Source organism: Poromitra crassiceps, assembly GCF_964638095.1.
Source record: "Poromitra crassiceps genome assembly, chromosome: 15".
NCBI classification, from domain to species: domain Eukaryota; kingdom Metazoa; phylum Chordata; class Actinopteri; order Beryciformes; family Melamphaidae; genus Poromitra; species Poromitra crassiceps.
This window is the reverse complement of record NC_139634.1, coordinates 21,302,733-21,321,534: the sequence shown is the minus strand read 5'-3', so window position 1 is coordinate 21,321,534 and position 18,802 is coordinate 21,302,733. Positions and strand designations below refer to the sequence as shown.

Below are 18,802 nucleotides of genomic sequence, written 5' to 3'. Positions count from 1 at the left end.
ACGCACACACTGCACAGAGACTCAGGTAGACTACACACACACTGCACAGAGACTCAGGTAGACTACACACACACTGCACAGAGACTCAGGTAGACTACACACACACTAAATGTGCAGTTATTTCCCACTTCCTTTATCTAGTTTTCATTTCTTTCTAAACGGTAAAAAATGGTAAACGGCCTGCATTTATATAGCGCTTTTATCCAAAGCGCTTTACAGTCAGTAGGTACATTCACCCATTCACACACCAATGGCGGCAGGTTACCACGCAGGGTGCTGGCACACCATCAGGAGCAATTTGGGGTTCAGTGTCTTGCCCAAGGACACTTCGACATGCAGACTGGAGGAGCCGGGAATCGAACCACCGACCTCTTTTATCCAAAGGGATTAGTGGACGACCCGCTCTACCTCCTGAGCTACTTTTATGAAGGTTGAATTTGACGTACTTGTCGTGTTATATCATGATCTTCTTGCTATGCTTCTAAGTTTGACTTCTCTGATTGCTCAGGTGTGCATTGTTTACTATATATATTACTTTAGTATTACCGGACACCTCGCACACGATGGTTTGATCTCCGTTATAAATCAACGCTCTAGCAAGATTTGAGCGTTCCATTCAGCCACACTGGACTGAAGCCAATGACTTGAATAGGCCCGAGGAAACAGTACTTTCAATTGTAACATTGTTGAGCCTTGATATATTATAATGTAACCTAACCACGCCACCCACACACACACTCTCACGTCGAGATCTTCCTCCAAAGCCTGCCAGTGACACAATACCTCCACTGGCTCAGATATCTTAGTTACTACACGATTGAGTGAGCAAAACACTCGTGTGTTTGTAAGCGAGCTATTTATTGAGTTTGAGAATAGCCACAAGCTATTTTGACTCCAAAGCGTCAGCTGAGCTGGCAGCTTAAAGCAGAACGTGTGTAGACATTGCTAAGCAGCAGAGAGCTACAATGCATCTATCTATCTTCTTAAAGTTGGTAACAAACAAAGCACAGATAACATTACCCTAAGCAGGCAGGAGTGGGCATTCATTATTTTTAATGTTTGACATGTGGCCATGGTATAAGCAGGGTGAAATGCTTTGAGGTGACTCAGTTTGACTGGACTTCTGCTTTGTGTCGGGGAGTTCTTCACCTCAGCATTATCATAGCCTATCCCGCCTATCCGCCCCACTAACACTATGTTCTCCCCACCCAGCTACCAACCCACCTACCACTGCCCATGTGGCTTTATAATCATTTTAATCATTTGTTTTTATGTACTTTTTGCTGACTATTTATCATTGAATGTATGATGTATGATGCCTGACCACAAATGAAGTTCCCTCACAGGGAAAAATACCTAAAATAACTTGAATCCATTCAGAAGGTCGCGGTTCAATCCCCACGACCGGCAGGATAAATCTGGGTGGGGAAAGTGAAAAAGGCAGAGCTTGCCCCTTCCTCATTGCCACCACTGAGGTGCCCTTGAGCAAGGTCCTTAACCCCAACCGCTCCAGTGGAGCTGCTCAGTGGCCAGCAGATCAGACTGTGGTTGTACTGGGCAGCTTCCCGGTGTGAATGTGTGTATGAATGTGAACAGGGCACTCCTGAAAATGGGAGCATTGATCTCAGTGAGACTCCCCTGAATAAATAAAGGTTTAAAAAAAATCAGCTGGAGTGAAGCGACTACTGTGCACACATACTGGCACTTTAGAGGACAGAGTCGTTCATGGTGACATCATATCAGGTCAGATGATTACTGTTGATTAGATGAAGCTAATGGTGAGGAAATTGGATCAGTGCCGCAGCACAGAAGGATATGTAAGAATAGAACATAATACAACTGGCGTATTGTGGTGATCACAATTTTAATTTACACTCTCGCTCTCCATCTCTGCCGTCCGTCTGTGTGTCTCTGTCTCCATCTAGTGGCAGTCCGGTGTCTGTAGCAGATAAAGGGGGGCGGTTGGTGTCCCATGGGAGCTCTACCAGCAGCAACCACTCAGGTACCGCCTTAACTCATATCCTTCACTCAACTCAGTCACATTCTGCTGTACCGCCTTAACTCATATCCTTCACTCAACTCAGTCACATTCTGCTGTACCGCCTTAACTCACATCCTTCACTCAACTCAGTCACATTCTGCTGTACCGCCTTAACTCACATCCTTCACTCAACTCAGTCACATTCTGCTGTACCGCCTTAACTCACATCCTTCACTCAACTCAGTCACATTCTGCTGTACCGCCTTAACTCACATCCTTCACTCAACTCAGTCACATTCTGCTGTACCGCCTTAACTCACATCCTTCACTCAACTCAGTCACATTCTGCTGTACCGCCTTAACTCACATCCTTCACTCAACTCAGTCACATTCTGCTGTACCGCCTTAACTCACATCCTTCACTCAACTCAGTCACATTCTGCTGTACCGCCTTAACTCACATCCTTCACTCAACTCAGTCACATTCTGCTGTACCGCCTTAACTCACATCCTTCACTCAACTCAGTCACATTCTGCTGTACCGCCTTAACTCACATCCTTCACTCAACTCAGTCACATTCTGCTGTACCACCTTAACTCACATCCTTCACTCAACTCAGTCACATTCTGCTGTACCACCTTAACTCACATCCTTCACTCAACTCAGTCACATTCTGCTGTACCGCCTTAACTCACATCCTTCACTCAACTCAGTCACATTCTGCTGTACCGCCTTAACTCACATCCTTCACTCAACTCAGTCACATTCTGCTGTACCACCTTAACTCACATCCTTCACTCAACTCAGTCACATTCTGCTGTACCGCCTTAACTCACATCCTTCACTCAACTCAGTCACATTCTGCTGTACCGCCTTAACTCACATCCTTCACTCAACTCAGTCACATTCTGCTGTCTTCAGTTGAAAATAAAGACAGCGTTTCTTGGAGCTGAAATGGGTGCTGGTGCTGTTTCTGGTGACTTCCCACATGACAAGAATCCTCTTTTTTTTTTCTTTTTTTTTTATGAGCCAGGCTCGTATGAGAGACATTTACTGTTTGGGCTCCCACATGACAAGAATGAGGGAATTTAATTTAAAGAATTCCAGATACACTAAAGATAGTGCTGCTTGCATCCTCTGTCTTCTTTTTCCAAACTAAAAGATTCAAGATGCAAAAGTAATACGAAAAAATGTTACTTCTATGACCCATTCGTAGGCTGTGCGTGTTGCCCTCAGGCTACGACAGATATAGCCGCTGTTATCTGCCAAAGTTTCAGCTCAGCCCTGGTGTTCACAGGCAGCTGGTAGCTCTGTGTGTGTGTGTGTGTGCGTGTGTGTGTGTGTGTGCGTGTGTGTGTGTGTGTGTGCGTGTGTGTGTGTGTGTGCGTGTGTGTGTGTCTGCAGAGAGCAGCCGTACACGGGGTAATCGGTTCAAAGCTTGCCCTCTCCCACCCGCGTGTCAACAGAGGAAGCAAACAACAACTCGCATCCATTTCAAAGCGCTGCTCTCTGTTTTCGGTGTCTTGTTGCTTCGAGAGCGACCGGCAGAGCCAGAAAGGAGAGGGAGAATATGTTGAGGATTTCAAAGTTGCCCTCTGTGTGTAGCTGGGAGGAAACAGCTCTTGATACCTCCCACTCACTTTGCCTGCTGGCCTCAACTGTCTTTGAATGGAGTCACAGATCACGGATACTCACAGTGACTTCACTGTCTCTGCAACTGAGAACCCCCCCCCCCCCCTGATGTCTGCCTTTTTTTTAAGGATGCTATGAAACAGCATTATGAAAACCCATTGGCATGAGCTTGTTTGATTTGTTTGTTTAATTGGGACTTGGTTTTACGATATTAATAGGCTGAGACTTACCAAAATAGGCTATATATCACGATCTATTGGGATAAACCAAGGAGTTATATGTTAAGTCAGACATTCAGCACCCCCATATACCCGGAATGGAATGTCCTAGTTTCATAACCACATTTTGCGACAGATTGGCAGTCGAATCAGGCTCCTTCCAACGAATCGTCGACTATTTGGGGTCACCTGTCACCTGTCTTGTGCCATAAAGCAATCTCTGTTTGTGCTGTTAAGCAAAACCAAACCCAATCAAACTGGCTGACACACAATTTTAAATGCAGTATAGAAGCCAGTAGAGGCTACCCATTTTCTCAGAGATGGTCTTGATTGTTTATGTTAGTAATGTCTCAACATTGATGTGGTGATGATTTACTGATGTTAACATAGCACCTTTAAATGTCAATGCTGCCTGGCAAAAATTCAAATACTTGTTCAACAATATCATAGACTCCATTGCTCCCTTCAAAGAAGCACGCATGAAGCAATGTTCTGAACCTTGGTTTGATGACAATATCATAAACAAAATAGAGATCAAATTCTTAGAGAGTTCAAAAGAACTAATGACAAATCCCTATTTGACAATTATAAGAAAGCTAGAGATGCCACACAAAGATTGATCGATACTTCTAAACAGTCTTATTTTAAAGACAAATTAGAATCAGACAAAAATTCTCTGAAGAAGCTATGGCAGTCGTTAAAGAATCTTGGCGCCTCCCAGAAATTAAAGAAAGCTGGGAACAATATTGGTCTCTCAATTAACAATTCAACTGTATTTGACAAGAAAGAAGTAGCCATGACATTTAATAACTTTTTTTTATCAACGTGGCTTCTGACCTGATAAAGGTACTCCCTACTGGCACAGGTCATTTCGGCATCCAACAAGTGGAGCAATTATATGCAAATAAAGGTGTCATGGGCAATTCTTTTGGTTTATCTACCGTGAGAGAGAGGGACATTTGCAAAATCCTTCAAAGGCTAAGAAAGCAACTGGCCCGGATAACTTACCGGCCAGATTTCTAAATGATGCAGCAGAAATAGTCGCCTGCCCCCTCACTCACATTATAAATTTGTCACTTCAACAAGGGATTTTCCCAAATGACCTAAAGCTAGCCAGGGTAATCCCTATTTACAAGAAAAACAGTAAAACCGAGGTAGGTAACTACCGACCAGTCTCAATTCTCAATGTCTTTTCCAAGGTTCTCGAACGAGTGGTTCATGACCAGTTGTACAATTATTTGAACGATGCCAAGCTTTTTTATACTTTTCAATCTGGTTTCCGAAGGTCTTTCTCTACCAACACCTGTCTGATGTTCCTGTCTGATATTATTAGAATGGAAATGGACAAAGGAAATGTTACCGGTATGATACTATTAGATCTCCAAAAGGCGTTCGATACAGTGAACCACTCAATCCTAATTAAGAAATTGAAGGCCTTAGGTCTGAACCGCTCAGCTCAGCTCTCAGCTGGTTTACCTCGTACTTAACAGACAGGAAACAGATTGTATATATTTCTGGTGTCTCCTCAAATGTCGGATCGATCTCTTGCGGCGTGCCCCAAGGTTCGATAGTTGGTCCATTGCTCTTCCTAATTTACATAAACGAGATGGAAATGGCAGTAAATTGTAATCTATTGTTATATGCAGATGACTCTGCCCTGATGGTGTCCGGGAAGGACACGGCGCAAATTGAACAACAATTAAGCCAACAACTTCAGTCGGTCAGTGAATGGCTGATCGAAAATAAGCTTTCATTGCACTTAGGAAAAACAGAGTAAATTTTATTTGGCTCTAAGCATGAGCTTAAATCAATTTTCGAACTAAATATAACCTGTAACAAAACTCCAATCTGCCCTAAAAACTCGGTGAAATATCTTGGCGCTGACCTGGATCAATCTCTGAACGGAGAGGAAATGGCCAAAAAAGTACTGGGGAAGGTCTACTCCTGGCTAAAGTTCCTTTTCCGGAAGTCCCAGTTTCTAGATACAAAAACTAGGAAGCTGCTGGGCTCAGCATTGATCCAATGTCACTACGATTATGCGTGTTCTTTTTGGTACACCAGCCTAACCAAAAATACAAAATCCAAATTGCAGGTCTCACAAAACAAACTGGTTAGATTTGTACTCAAACTACAGCCGAGAACCCATCTTGACTCGGGACACTTTAAGGTCCTGGGCTGGATGAACATCGAACAACACCAGCTTAAATTAAACCATGTATATAGAGCGCTCAATAACCAGGCCCCAAAGTATCTGTCAGATCTATTTCAAATAAAGAACCGGAAGTACGACACTCGAGCAAGCCAAGTCTCGCTGGAGATCCCACGATACGGTACCCACGGTCAAAACACAATCAAGATCTCTGGTGCCCTTTTGTGGAATGCCCTGCCAGCGAGCATTCACTCGAGCATAAAGTTAAACAAATTTTACTCAAACAGACTGTCCTATAAGATAGGACTTTTGCCTTCCAGCTGCTATAAATTATCATTTTGTGTTTGTGTATTGTTATTAATATTTGTAGTGGCTGCCATGCAGCTTCCTATCTTTAAATGTATTTGTTACAGATTACTTGTTTTGATGTTTTTATGTTTTTTATGTATACACTGTGCTCCCCTTCCCTTCCCCCTCCCCTCAACACACACCCAACTGCCCACGGCACATGCATGCACACATGCACTTACGCTGCACGCACACACGCACCTTACCACACACCAGCACACTTTTAAGGACCACAATGGAAATAAGCCCTCAGGCTTTTTTGTGTTTTTATCCTTTTGATTCTATTACTGAATCTTGTACTAATGTACCTGTACTTGTACTGTGTAAATGAGTCAATAAATGTCATCAATCAATCAATCAATCAATCAATCAATCAATCAATCAAATGATGGTATGTTTTGTAACAGGTGTGCTGAAATTGTAGGCTTATGATAGACGTTCTAACCTCTGGAGGATTGTGATGTTCTAACCTCTGGAGGACTGTGATGTTCTAACCTTTGGATGACTGTGATGTTCTAACCTCTGGATGACTGTGATTGTAGGGTTATGATAGATGTTCTAACCATCTGGATGACTGTGATTGTAGGGTTATGATAGATGTTCTAACCATCTGGATGACTGTGATTGTAGGCTTATGATAGATGTTCTAACCTCTGGATGACTGTGATTGTAGGGTTATGATAGATGTTCTAACCTCTGGATGACTGTGATTGTAGGGTTATGATAGATGTTCTAACCTCTGGATGACTGTGATTGTAGGCTTATGATAGATGTTCTAACCTCTGGATGACTGTGATTGTAGGGTTATGATAGATGTTCTAACCTCTGGATGACTGTGATTGTAGGGTTATGATAGATGTTCTAACCTCTGGATGACTGTGATTGTAGGGTTATGATAGATTTTCTAACCTCTGGATGACTGATAGATTTTCTAACCTCTGGATGACTGTGATAGATGTTCTAACCTCTGGATGACTGTGAGATTTTCTAACCTCTGGATGACTGTGATAGATGTTCTAACCTCTGGATGACTGATAGATGTTCTAACCTCTGGATGACTGTGATAGATGTTCTAACCTCTGGATGACTGTGATTGTCACAATATGAAAGCCAACGATGGACGTGGGATCTGTCAAGAGGAAACAGGGCTGTAACATTTTGTCATTGCCTATTCTTCCATTACAGAGTCTGACATAATGATCTGATACTCCATTGATCCCTGTAGGGAAATCCTCGGTTCTCTTGTCCCTCCTCCTCCACAGGGAGGTCAGAGGTCAGATACAGAGCAGCAGTCCTGGAGCTGGAAGGGGTTCAGTGTCTTGCTCAAGGATACCTCAACAGGGAGGATGCTTTCCAACATGGGGGCTTGAACCTGGGTCTTACAGCTATACCACCCTGCTTCTGTTATGGTCAAATTGGATGGTGTTGTTAATATAAGGTTGCTAACGTACGTTCCTGTTGCCACGTGTGTGTGTGTGTGTGTGTGTGTGTGTGTGTGTGTGTGTGTGTGTTGTAGGTTACTTGAAGCTGGAGAGTCCTCTACTGCATCACCGTCTACACCAGCACAGGAAAACTCAAGACAGCTCAATTGGTGGACCGACACAGGTACAATTTAAAATTTTCTTCTAATTTTTTTTTTATACAGCCATGACCAAATGCTACCCCTAACCCCACTGCCACATATTATCCACATACAGCCCTACATATTATCCACATACAGCCCTACATATGATCCACATACAGTCCTACATATTATCCACATACAGCCCTACATATGATCCACATACAGTCCTACATATTATCCACATACAGCCCTACATATTATCCACATACAGCCCTACATATTATCCACATACAGCCCTACATATGATCCACATACAGTCCTACATATTATCCACATACAGCCCTACATATTATCCACATACAGCCCTACATATTATCCACATACAGCCCTACATATTATCCACATACAGCCCTACATATTATCCACATACAGTCCTACATAATCCACATACAGCCCTACATATTATCCACATACAGCCCTACATATTATCCACATACAGCCCTACATATGATCCACATACAGCCCTACATATTATCCACATACAGCCCTACATATTATCCACATACAGCCCTACATATTATCCACATACAGCCCTACATATTATCCACATACAGCCCTACATATGATCCACATACAGCCCTACATATTATCCACATACAGCCCTACATATTATCCACATACAGCCCTACATATTATCCACATACAGCCCTACATATTATCCACATACAGCCCTACATATTATCCACATACAGCCCTACATATTATCCACATACAGCCCTACATATTATCCACATACAGCCCTACATATTATCCACATACAGCCCTACATATTATCCACATACAGCCCTACATATTATCCACATACAGCCCTACATATTATCCACATACAGCCCTACATATTATCCACATACAGCCCTACATATGATCCACATACAGCCCTACATATTATCCACATACAGCCCTAAATATTATCCACATACAGCCCTACATATTATCCACATACAGCCCTACATATTATCCACATACAGTCCTACATATTATCCACATACAGCCCTAAATATTATCCACATACAGCCCTACATATGATCCACATACAGCCCTACATATTATCCACATACAGCCCTACATATTATCCACATACAGCCCTACATATGATCCACATACAGCCCTACATATTATCCACATACAGCCCTAAATATTATCCACATACAGCCCTACATATGATCCACATATAGCCCTACATATTATCCACATACAGCCCTACATATTATCCACATACAGCCCTACATATTATCCACATACAGCCCTACATATTATCCACATACAGCCCTACATATTATCCACATACAGCCCTACATATTATCCACATACAGCCCTACATATTATCCACATACAGCCCTAAATATTATCCACATACAGCCCTACATATTATCCACATACAGCCCTACATATTATCCACATACAGCCCTACATATTATCCACATACAGCCCTACATATTATCCACATACAGCCCTACATATTATCCACATACAGCCCTACATATGATCCACATACAGCCCTACATATTATCCACATACAGTCCTACATAATCCACATACAGCCCTACATATTATCCACATACAGCCCTACATATCTCTGACAAGACTGTCAGACCAGGGCTTTGGAACCAACATCTCCCTGGTTCATGAAGTCGTGCCACGATGAAGAGGTGTTCTTTTTATGAGAAAAGCCAACCTGAAAATTGCCCTTCTATATTTAGTTTAAACCTTGGTTTGACTGTGTGTGTGTGTGTGTGTGTGTGTGTGTGTGTGTGTGTGTGTGTGTGTGTGTGTGTGTGTGTGTGTGTGTGTTTCCGTGCACGCAGGGTGTGAAGGCCGCTCTGGCTCGGCTTAACAAGGCCACAGAGTACTCTTCCTCCAGCGACGAAGTGGGCAGCAGTGACGATGAAGAGAGGAACAGGTGAGCTCCTCATCACTATCATCATCATCATGATTCTTCTTGATGACATGTTTCAGATTCAGGACAAAGTCTTCCTCATTTAGTGCAAAAGTGTTGTCAACTCAGGTTCATGAATCATGATTTTACCAAGAAGGACCCTATGACTCCATCCATTTCTATTATGTTACCAGTGAACGAACCATGCTTTCCATTTGACTCCTTCAATATGAAGATCACAATGGTAGGAGCTGTTTATGAAACATGAGCTGTTGCAAGCTGAGGAAGTTACACAGCAATTAACCAATGCTAAGAAAGAGAGATGAGTTTGAAGTTGAGTCCAGCAGCCTGTTGTATTACTGCATGTACTGAGGAAGACTTTACAGAAAGGTTTCTGCTGACTACTAAGGGGGAGTTGAAACCACAAGATGTTGACACTTTGAGTTTCCAAATAGCGTCCACATGAAGATCCCATGGCATGCTTTGAGCTTTCTCCACAGCGTCAAGATGTTGAAGAAATTGTTGTGGGTCAGCATTGTGGTGCCTAAACGTTTGAACACTGTGTTTCTAGGTCTGGCCTCTCCAATGGAAAAGGGAAGTACTTCAGAGGGATACCTGATGGCATCGTACTACAGCCACACCACAATCTCAACCAGGTAACCTGCACATCTACTGTGTATACACACTGATATACACAGATGGTACAGACACACTCCTACGTATATTTCTCCTCTCCTCTCCTTTACTGCATTCCCATGTTTAACAACTAGAGGGCGATATATCCATGGAGTTAGAAGGAGAATCCTGATGTGGTTGGTTAAATGATCTAGTCTGCGATCATTCAAAATTGAGAGTTGTCACTTTTGGAATTGTCAAATGACAGAACAGACAATAACAGACTGATTACAAACTCAGTACTTGTGGATTTATTGATAGCTCACTTATGTTTCATTGTACAATTCCTTTAATCCAACCTTAAACAGTTAACTGAGGGTCAGAAAAAATGCACATGTCCCAACCTGCCATTCAAATCACCTTTCAACAGCTGCCTCTTTTACTGTGTGTGCGTGCATGCATGTGTGTGTGTGTGTGTGTGTGTGTGTGTGTGTGTGTGTGTGTGTGTGTGTGTGTGTGTGTGTGTGTGTGTGTGTGTGTGTGTGTGTGTGTGCGTGCGTGTGTACGTGTATGTGTGTGTTGTACAGTTTTCTAGACCGGGTTCAGATGAGACTTACCTGCTCCCAGACCTCCTGCAGAAGACCTCTTCCTCCAGTCCTACCCATAATGCACTGGGCCAGCAGCACCGGACACGTGAACTCAACTACTCGCAGTCGCCCACCGCCCCGCGAACCCCAACGCACCAGGATCAACATGTGAGTCTGACAAGTCAGGATCAATATGTGAGTTTGACAAGTCAGGATCAACATGTGAGTCTGACAAGTCAGGATCAACATGTGAGTCTGACAAGTCAGGATCAACATGTGAGTCTGACAAGTCAGGATCAACATGTGAGTCTGACAAGTCAGGATCAACATGTGAGTCTGACAAGTCAGGATCAACATGTGAGTTTGACAAGTCAGGAAGTGAGTCTGACAAGTCAGGATCAACATGTGAGTCTGACAAGTCAGGATCAATATGTGAGTCTGACAAGTCAACATGTGATCAACATGTGAGTCTGACAAGTCAGGAAGTGAGTCTGACAAGTCAGGATCAACATGTGAGTCTGACAAGTCAACATGTGATCAACATGTGAGTCTGACAAGTCAGGAAGTGAGTCTGACAAGTCAGGAAGTATGTGTAGACAGACAGGCATGCAGGTAGAGACAAGTCAGGAAGTTGGTGTAGAGTCTAGAAAGACAGACAGGCAGGCAGGTAGTGAGACAAGTCAGGAAGTTGGTCTAGACAGACAGACAGGCAGGCAGGCAGGTAGAGAGACAAGTCAGGAAGAATGTGTAGACAGACAGGCATGCAGGTAGAGACAAGTCAGGAAGTTGGTGTAGACAGACAGGCAGGCAGGCAGGCAGGTAGTGAGACAAGTCAGGAAGTTGGTGTAGAGTCTAGACAGACAGACAGGCAGGCAGGTAGTGAGACAAGTCAGGAAGTTGGTGTAGACAGACAGACAGGCAGGCAGGCAGGTAGAGAGATAAGTCAGGAAGAATGTGTAGACAGACAGACATGCAGGTAGAGACAAGTCAGGAAGTTGGTGTGGACAGACAGACAGGCAGGCATGTAGAGAGACAAGTCAGGAAGAATGTGTAGACAGACAGGCATGTAGAGAGACAAGTCAGGAAGAATGTGTAGATAGACAGGCAGGTAGAGAGACAAGTCAGGAAGAATGTGTAGACAGGCAGGTAGAGAGACAAGTCAGGAAGAATGTGTAGATAGACAGGCAGGTAGAGAGACAAGTCAGGAAGAATGTGTAGATAGACAGGCAGGTAGAGAGACAAGTCAGGAAGAATGTGTAGATAGACAGGCAGGTAGAGAGACAAGTCAGGAAGAAGGTGTAGACAGGCAGGTAGAGAGACAAGTCAGGAAGAAGGTGTAGATAGACAGGCAGGTAGAGAGACAAGTCAGGAAGAATGTGTAGATAGACAGGCAGGTAGAGAGACAAGTCAGGAAGAATGTGTAGATAGACAGGCAGGTAGAGAGACAAGTCAGGAAGAAGGTGTAGATAGACAGGCAGGTAGAGAGACAAGTCAGGAAGAAGGTGTAGATAGACAGGCAGGTAGAGAGACAAGTCAGGAAGAATGTGTAGACAGGCAGGTAGAGAGACAAGTCAGGAAGAAGGTGTAGATAGACAGGCAGGTAGAGAGACAAGTCAGGAAGAAGGTGTAGATAGACAGGCAGGTAGAGAGACAAGTCAGGAAGAATGTGTAGACAGACAGGCAGGTAGAGAGACAAGTCAGGAAGAATGTGTAGACAGACAGGCAAGGACTGAGCTTGCCCACGTGGAATGCAGGAAAGTTGTGGCTGATGATGAAGTTGACGATGATGATGGTTAAGATTCAAGATTTTTATTGTCACTCCATGGTACAAGTATCACGTGTGAAATTCTTGTGCTGTGGACTCCGTTTACAACATAGTACAAATATAACAGGGCATATGAGTGCAAAAACAACAAGAGACACAACAAGCAATAAGGCAGTATAGTGATAAGACAAGTCAGAGACAGTGGCATATTCACTGCACATAGGTGCACATGTCGTGTGCATACTTTAGACGTGCTTAAACATTTTAAATTCGGCGTATTTGACATACAGGTGCAAATAGCATATTCCTTATTAAACAAACATACAATTAAACTCTGCGTTTTAAATTCGGCGTATTTGACATACAGGTGCAAATAGTATATTCCTTATTAAACATACAATTAAACATTAGACATACGTAATGGTAGCAGCATGGTGATGATGATGATGAGTTTCCAATGCAAATCAACTTGTTTCAAGGATTTTCAAGATGTGGATTTACATTGTAAATAAGTTATCGTACCCCATTGTCAGATTTTATTTGACTTAAAATAACTCAATATTAGACCAATTTACTTATTATTACGTATTATTTGCAATGTGACTAGTCGCAGTATTTGTAGTTTTCCACCAGAGGGTGATGATGGCATAGTGTTAGATGGTATACATACAGCAATCTGCTTTGATAAAGTGAGACACATAGTTTCCACCTTTAACTAAACTTAACTTAACTTATACTCATTTAGCAAACCATGTCTTTCATATATCCTCATACTAACTTATAGCCAAGTATATTAGTCATAACTGAACCAGTCATGGACAAGGAAATACAAGAATGCTTCAAAGAGATAGAGCCAGACAGCCAGATATAAAGATTTTTTGCAGACTCGTAGTCATTGACCTATAAGAATATTTGACTATATCCTGAAAGGGATGACCACGAGCTCCTTTACTGCTCACCCAATATGGCTAAAAACCTCATTTCACATTCAAATTGATGAGCATGTAACCAAAACCTAAAAAAATAAAGAAAAATGGTCAACTTTTCACAGCAAACCATAGAGAAATGTTGATCATTATTTGTATATATAGAATTATTATTATTTTATTCATTAGGCTGCCAGCAGCCCTACTGGCAAAAACTGCTCTTCCTCCTCTTCCTCCTTCCTGCCCTTCATCGATCCGAGACTGCTGCAGATATCACCACCACAGAGCCCGAGTGAGTGCATTTACACACACACACACACACACACACATGCACACGCACGCACACGCACACACACACACACATACACACGCGCACGCACGCACGCACGCACACACACACACACACACACACACACACACACACACACACACACACACACACACACACACACACACAGGCATACAAGTGCATACTTAAACAGATTCCTTGACTTGGCTGATAGTTTTATCTAAAGCACTTTACACCCCCCTAACCCTGTCACATTGTACTGTACCAGTTCACCATACATTGGTCCAGCTGTCTGTTCATCTAGTCTTTTCCTGTGCTGGTGTACATGTAGCAGGCTGTCTGTTCATCTAGTCTTTTCCTGTGCTGGTGTACATGTAGCAGGCTGTCTGTTCATCTAGTCTTTTCCTGTGCTGGTGTACATGTAGCAGGCTGTCTGTTCATCTAGTCTTTTCCTGTGCTGGTGTACATGTAGCAGGCTGTCTGTTCATCTAGTCTTTTCCTGTGCTGGTGTACATGTAGCAGGCTGTCTGTTCATCATGTCTTTTCCTGTGCTGGTGTACATGTAGCAGGCTGTCTGTTCATCTAGTCTTTTCCTGTGCTGGTGTACATGTAGCAGGCTGTCTGTTCATCTAGTCTTTTCCTGTGCTGGTGTACATGTAGCAGGCTGTCTGTTCATCTAGTCTTTTCCTGTGCTGGTGTACATGTAGCAGGCTGTCTGTTCATCTTGTATTTTCCTGTGCTGGTGTACATGTAGCAGGCTGTCTGTTCATCTAGTCTTTTCCTGTGCTGGTGTACATGTAGCAGGCTGTCTGTTCATCATGTCTTTTCCTGTGCTGGTGTACATGTAGCAGGCTGTCTGTTCATCTAGTCTTTTCCTGTGCTGGTGTACATGTAGCAGGCTGTCTGTTCATCTAGTTTTTTCCTGTGCTGGTGTACATGTAGCAGGCTGTCTGTTCATCTAGTCTTTTCCTGTGCTGGTGTACATGTAGCAGGCTGTCTGTTCATCTAGTCTTTTCCTGTGCTGGTGTACATGTAGCAGGCTGTCTGTTCATCTAGTCTTTTCCTGTGCTGGTGTACATGTAGCAGGCTGTCTGTTCATCTTGTATTTTCCTGTGCTGGTGTACATGTAGCAGGCTGTCTGTTCATCTAGTCTTTTCCTGTGCTGGTGTACATGTAGCAGGCTGTCTGTTCATCTAGTCTTTTCCTGTGCTGGTGTACATGTAGCAGGCTGTCTGTTCATCATGTCTTTTCCTGTGCTGGTGTACATGTAGCAGGCTGTCTGTTCATCTAGTCTTTTCCTGTGCTGGTGTACATGTAGCAGACTGTCTGTTCATCTAGTCTTTTCCTGTGCTGGTGTACATGTAGCAGACTGTCTGTTCATCTAGTCTTTTCCTGTGCTGGTGTACATGTAGCAGGCTGTCTGTTCATCATGTCTTTTCCTGTGCTGGTGTACATGTAGCAGGCTGTCTGTTCATCTAGTCTTTTCCTGTGCTGGTGTACATGTAGCAGGCTGTCTGTTCATCTAGTCTTTTCCTGTGCTGGTGTACATGTAGCAGGCTGTCTGTTCATCTTGTATTTTCCTGTGCTGGTGTACATGTAGCAGGCTGTCTGTTCATCTAGTCTTTTCCTGTGCTGGTGTACATGTAGCAGGCTGTCTGTTCATCTAGTCTTTTCCTGTGCTGGTGTACATGTAGCAGGCTGTCTGTTCATCTTGTATTTTCCTGTGCTGGTGTACATGTAGCAGGCTGTCTGTTCATCTAGTCTTTTCCTGTGCTGGTGTACATGTAGCAGGCTGTCTGTTCATCTAGTCTTTTCCTGTGCTGGTGTACATGTAGCAGGCTGTCTGTTCATCTTGTATTTTCCTGTGCTGGTGTACATGTAGCAGGCTGTCTGTTCATCTTGTATTTTCCCGTGGCATTGTACATGTAGCAGACTGTCTGTTCATCATGTCTTTTCCTGTGCTGGTGTACATGTAGCAGGCTGTCTGTTCATCTAGTCTTTTCCTGTGCTGGTGTACATGTAGCAGGCTGTCTGTTCATCTTGTATTTTCCTGTGCTGGTGTACATGTAGCAGGCTGTCTGTTCATCTTGTATTTTCCTGTGCTGGTGTACTGTACATGTAGCAGGCTGTCTGTTCATCTTGTATTTTCCTGTGCTGGTGTACTGTACATGTAGCAGGCTGTCTGTTCATCTTGTATTTTCCTGTGCTGGTGTACATGTAGCAGGCTGTCTGTTCATCATGTCTTTTCCTGTGGCATTGTACATGTAGCAGGCTGTCTGTTCATCATGTCTTTTCCTGTGGCATTGTACATGTAGCAGGCTGTCTGTTCATCTAGTCTTTTCCTGTGCTGGTGTACATGTAGCAGGCTGTCTGTTCATCTAGTCTTTTCCTGTGCTGGTGTACATGTAGCAGGCTGTCTGTTCATCTTGTATTTTCCTGTGCTGGTGTACATGTAGCAGGCTGTCTGTTCATCTAGTCTTTTCCTGTGCTGGTGTACATGTAGCAGGCTGTCTGTTCATCATGTCTTTTCCTGTGGCATTGTACATGTAGCAGGCTGTCTGTTCATCATGTCTTTTCCTGTGGCATTGTACATGTAGCAGGCTGTCTGTTCATCTAGTCTTTTCCTGTGCTGGTGTACATGTAGCAGGCTGTCTGTTCATCATGTCTTTTCCCGTGGCATTGTACATGTAGCAGGCTGTCTGTTCATCATGTCTTTTCCCGTGGCATTGTACATGTAGCAGGCTGTCTGTTCATCATGTCTTTTCCTGTGGCATTGTACATGTAGCAGGCTGTCTGTTCATCTAGTCTTTTCCTGTGCTGGTGTACATGTAGCAGGCTGTCTGTTCATCATGTCTTTTCCCGTGGCATTGTACATGTAGCAGGCTGTCTGTTCATCTAGTCTTTTCCCGTGGCATTGTACATGTAGCAGGCTGTCTGTTCATCTAGTCTTTTCCCGTGGCATTGTACATGTAGCAGGCTGTCTGTTCATCTAGTCTTTTCCCGTGGCATTGTACATGTAGCAGGCTGTCTGTTCATCTAGTCTTTTCCCGTGGCATTGTACATGTAGCAGGCTGTCTGTTCATCTAGTCTTTTCCCGTGGCATTGTACATGTAGCGGGCTGTAAGGGTGAGCCATTCAGGAGAGAGAACCACAGGAAGGGCTCTGTCGTCAATGTGAACCCCACCAACATCCGGCCACAGAGCGACACTCCAGAGATCCGCAAGTACAAGAAGAAATTCAACACAGAGGTCCTCTGCGCTGGCCTATGGGGTTTGTAGTTTTTCTTGTTTGGTTTATAGATTATACCACATTACTGACTCAGAAAATTGAGAAATAGATAGGCTATGGATGAATAGGAGGATTGTACAGGTACAATATGCTACTTGTGGAATGTAAAAGGTTTGTCCCTGTGTGTGTCTGTAGGTGTGAATCTGTTGGTGGGGACAGAGAGTGGTCTGTGGCTGCTGGATCGCAGCGGGCAGGGCAAAGTCTACTCTCTCATCAGCAGACGCAGGTTTCAGCAGATGGACGTCCTGGAAGGACTCAATGTCCTCATCACTATATCGGGTACATGGAGGCTCAAATAGAATGTACACACACATATGGCAACACATATATGTATATATAGAGATGGGGACTTGGACTTGCGACTTGGACTCGAGTCGCACTTAAGTCGCGCACACAGTGACTTGAGACCTGACTTGAGACTCATCCTCAAAAGACTTGAGACTTGACTTGGACTTGAGATTTGAGACTCGTGGACAATATTTATTTTGTTATTTTGTTATTTTGTTATTTATTTTGTTATTTATTTTGTTATTTATTTTGTTATTTATTTTGTTATTTATTTATTTGGCGCATTAAAGGATGGCTTTACCGATAATCAACCCACTTCTATAATCTCGGTAATATAAGCACATGGGCAGTGTTTACCTTCTCTCTCTGTTTACCTCATGGAGAAAAATCCTCCTGCAGAAACTCCACCTGCCAGCTGCAAGTCATTAAGGCTCGTTCAGGCTCTCAATGCAATTCTTGTGGATGTGGACTTAAAAAATAAAAATAAACAATAACAGCCGCCCTCGGAGCAGATTCTGCTTCTCGAGCAGAACTTCTGCAGCTCCGCTGTGACACGAAAGCACGTCACAATGGAGCACTTTGCCAGAGGAGGAAATCAGAGAGAGAAGGTAAACACCTGCCATGTGCTTATATTACCAAGACTATTATTGATACAAAGTGGGTTGATTATCGGTAAAGCCATCCTTTAACATGAAGGACATGTTTATTAATAATAATGTCAACTAGCCAATGCTGTAGGATGCTAATATATGAAGAAGTGAGGATAATACAGTACATGCTTTCAATTCATTAGTTTTAGCTATGCAGTGTTCTAAGCAGACCAGATGGCATCCAACAGATGATAGAACTCTCATTCATAAGACACTTGAGACTTGACTTGGACTTGCCCCTCAAAGACTTGAGAGATGACTTGGACTTGCAAAAAAATGACTTGTGATCAAGCCTGATATATACTATACACACTCACATGTAAATATATGCATATGGCTCAATGGGGTATATCTATTTTATTTTATTTTTATTATTTTCATCAGTTGAGTGTGGCTTTGTTCCTGTCTGATGTTTGATGTAAATCAAACGCCTCCCTGTGAATACTGTAAATCTGCTGTTTCAAAATGTTCCTCCTGCATACTCCACTGTACAAACCAGTGTTTCATATGAAAACCACACACAAAAAAGTGAATAATTACCTTTATTGTAGCCTTCTCTTAGAGC

At 43.2% G+C, this 18,802-nt stretch overlaps 1 protein-coding gene across 1 annotated transcript in view; it reads left to right on the top strand.

The window, feature by feature from the left end:
* The window catches only part of LOC310790651 (mitogen-activated protein kinase kinase kinase kinase 4), a gene marked incomplete at its 3' end in the record, with an annotated part of 104,706 nt that overhangs the window by 72,939 nt on the left and 12,965 nt on the right, over positions 1–18,802 (top strand). The window contains exons 20-27 of the mRNA XM_083652362.1: positions 1,926–2,002; positions 7,846–7,934; positions 9,759–9,853; positions 10,401–10,485; positions 11,032–11,199; positions 13,912–14,014; positions 17,126–17,281; positions 17,435–17,578. Coding sequence (XP_083508488.1) covers positions 1,926–2,002; positions 7,846–7,934; positions 9,759–9,853; positions 10,401–10,485; positions 11,032–11,199; positions 13,912–14,014; positions 17,126–17,281; positions 17,435–17,578 — 917 coding nt within the window. The remainder of the gene's footprint in view (positions 1–1,925; positions 2,003–7,845; positions 7,935–9,758; positions 9,854–10,400; positions 10,486–11,031; positions 11,200–13,911; positions 14,015–17,125; positions 17,282–17,434; positions 17,579–18,802) is intronic.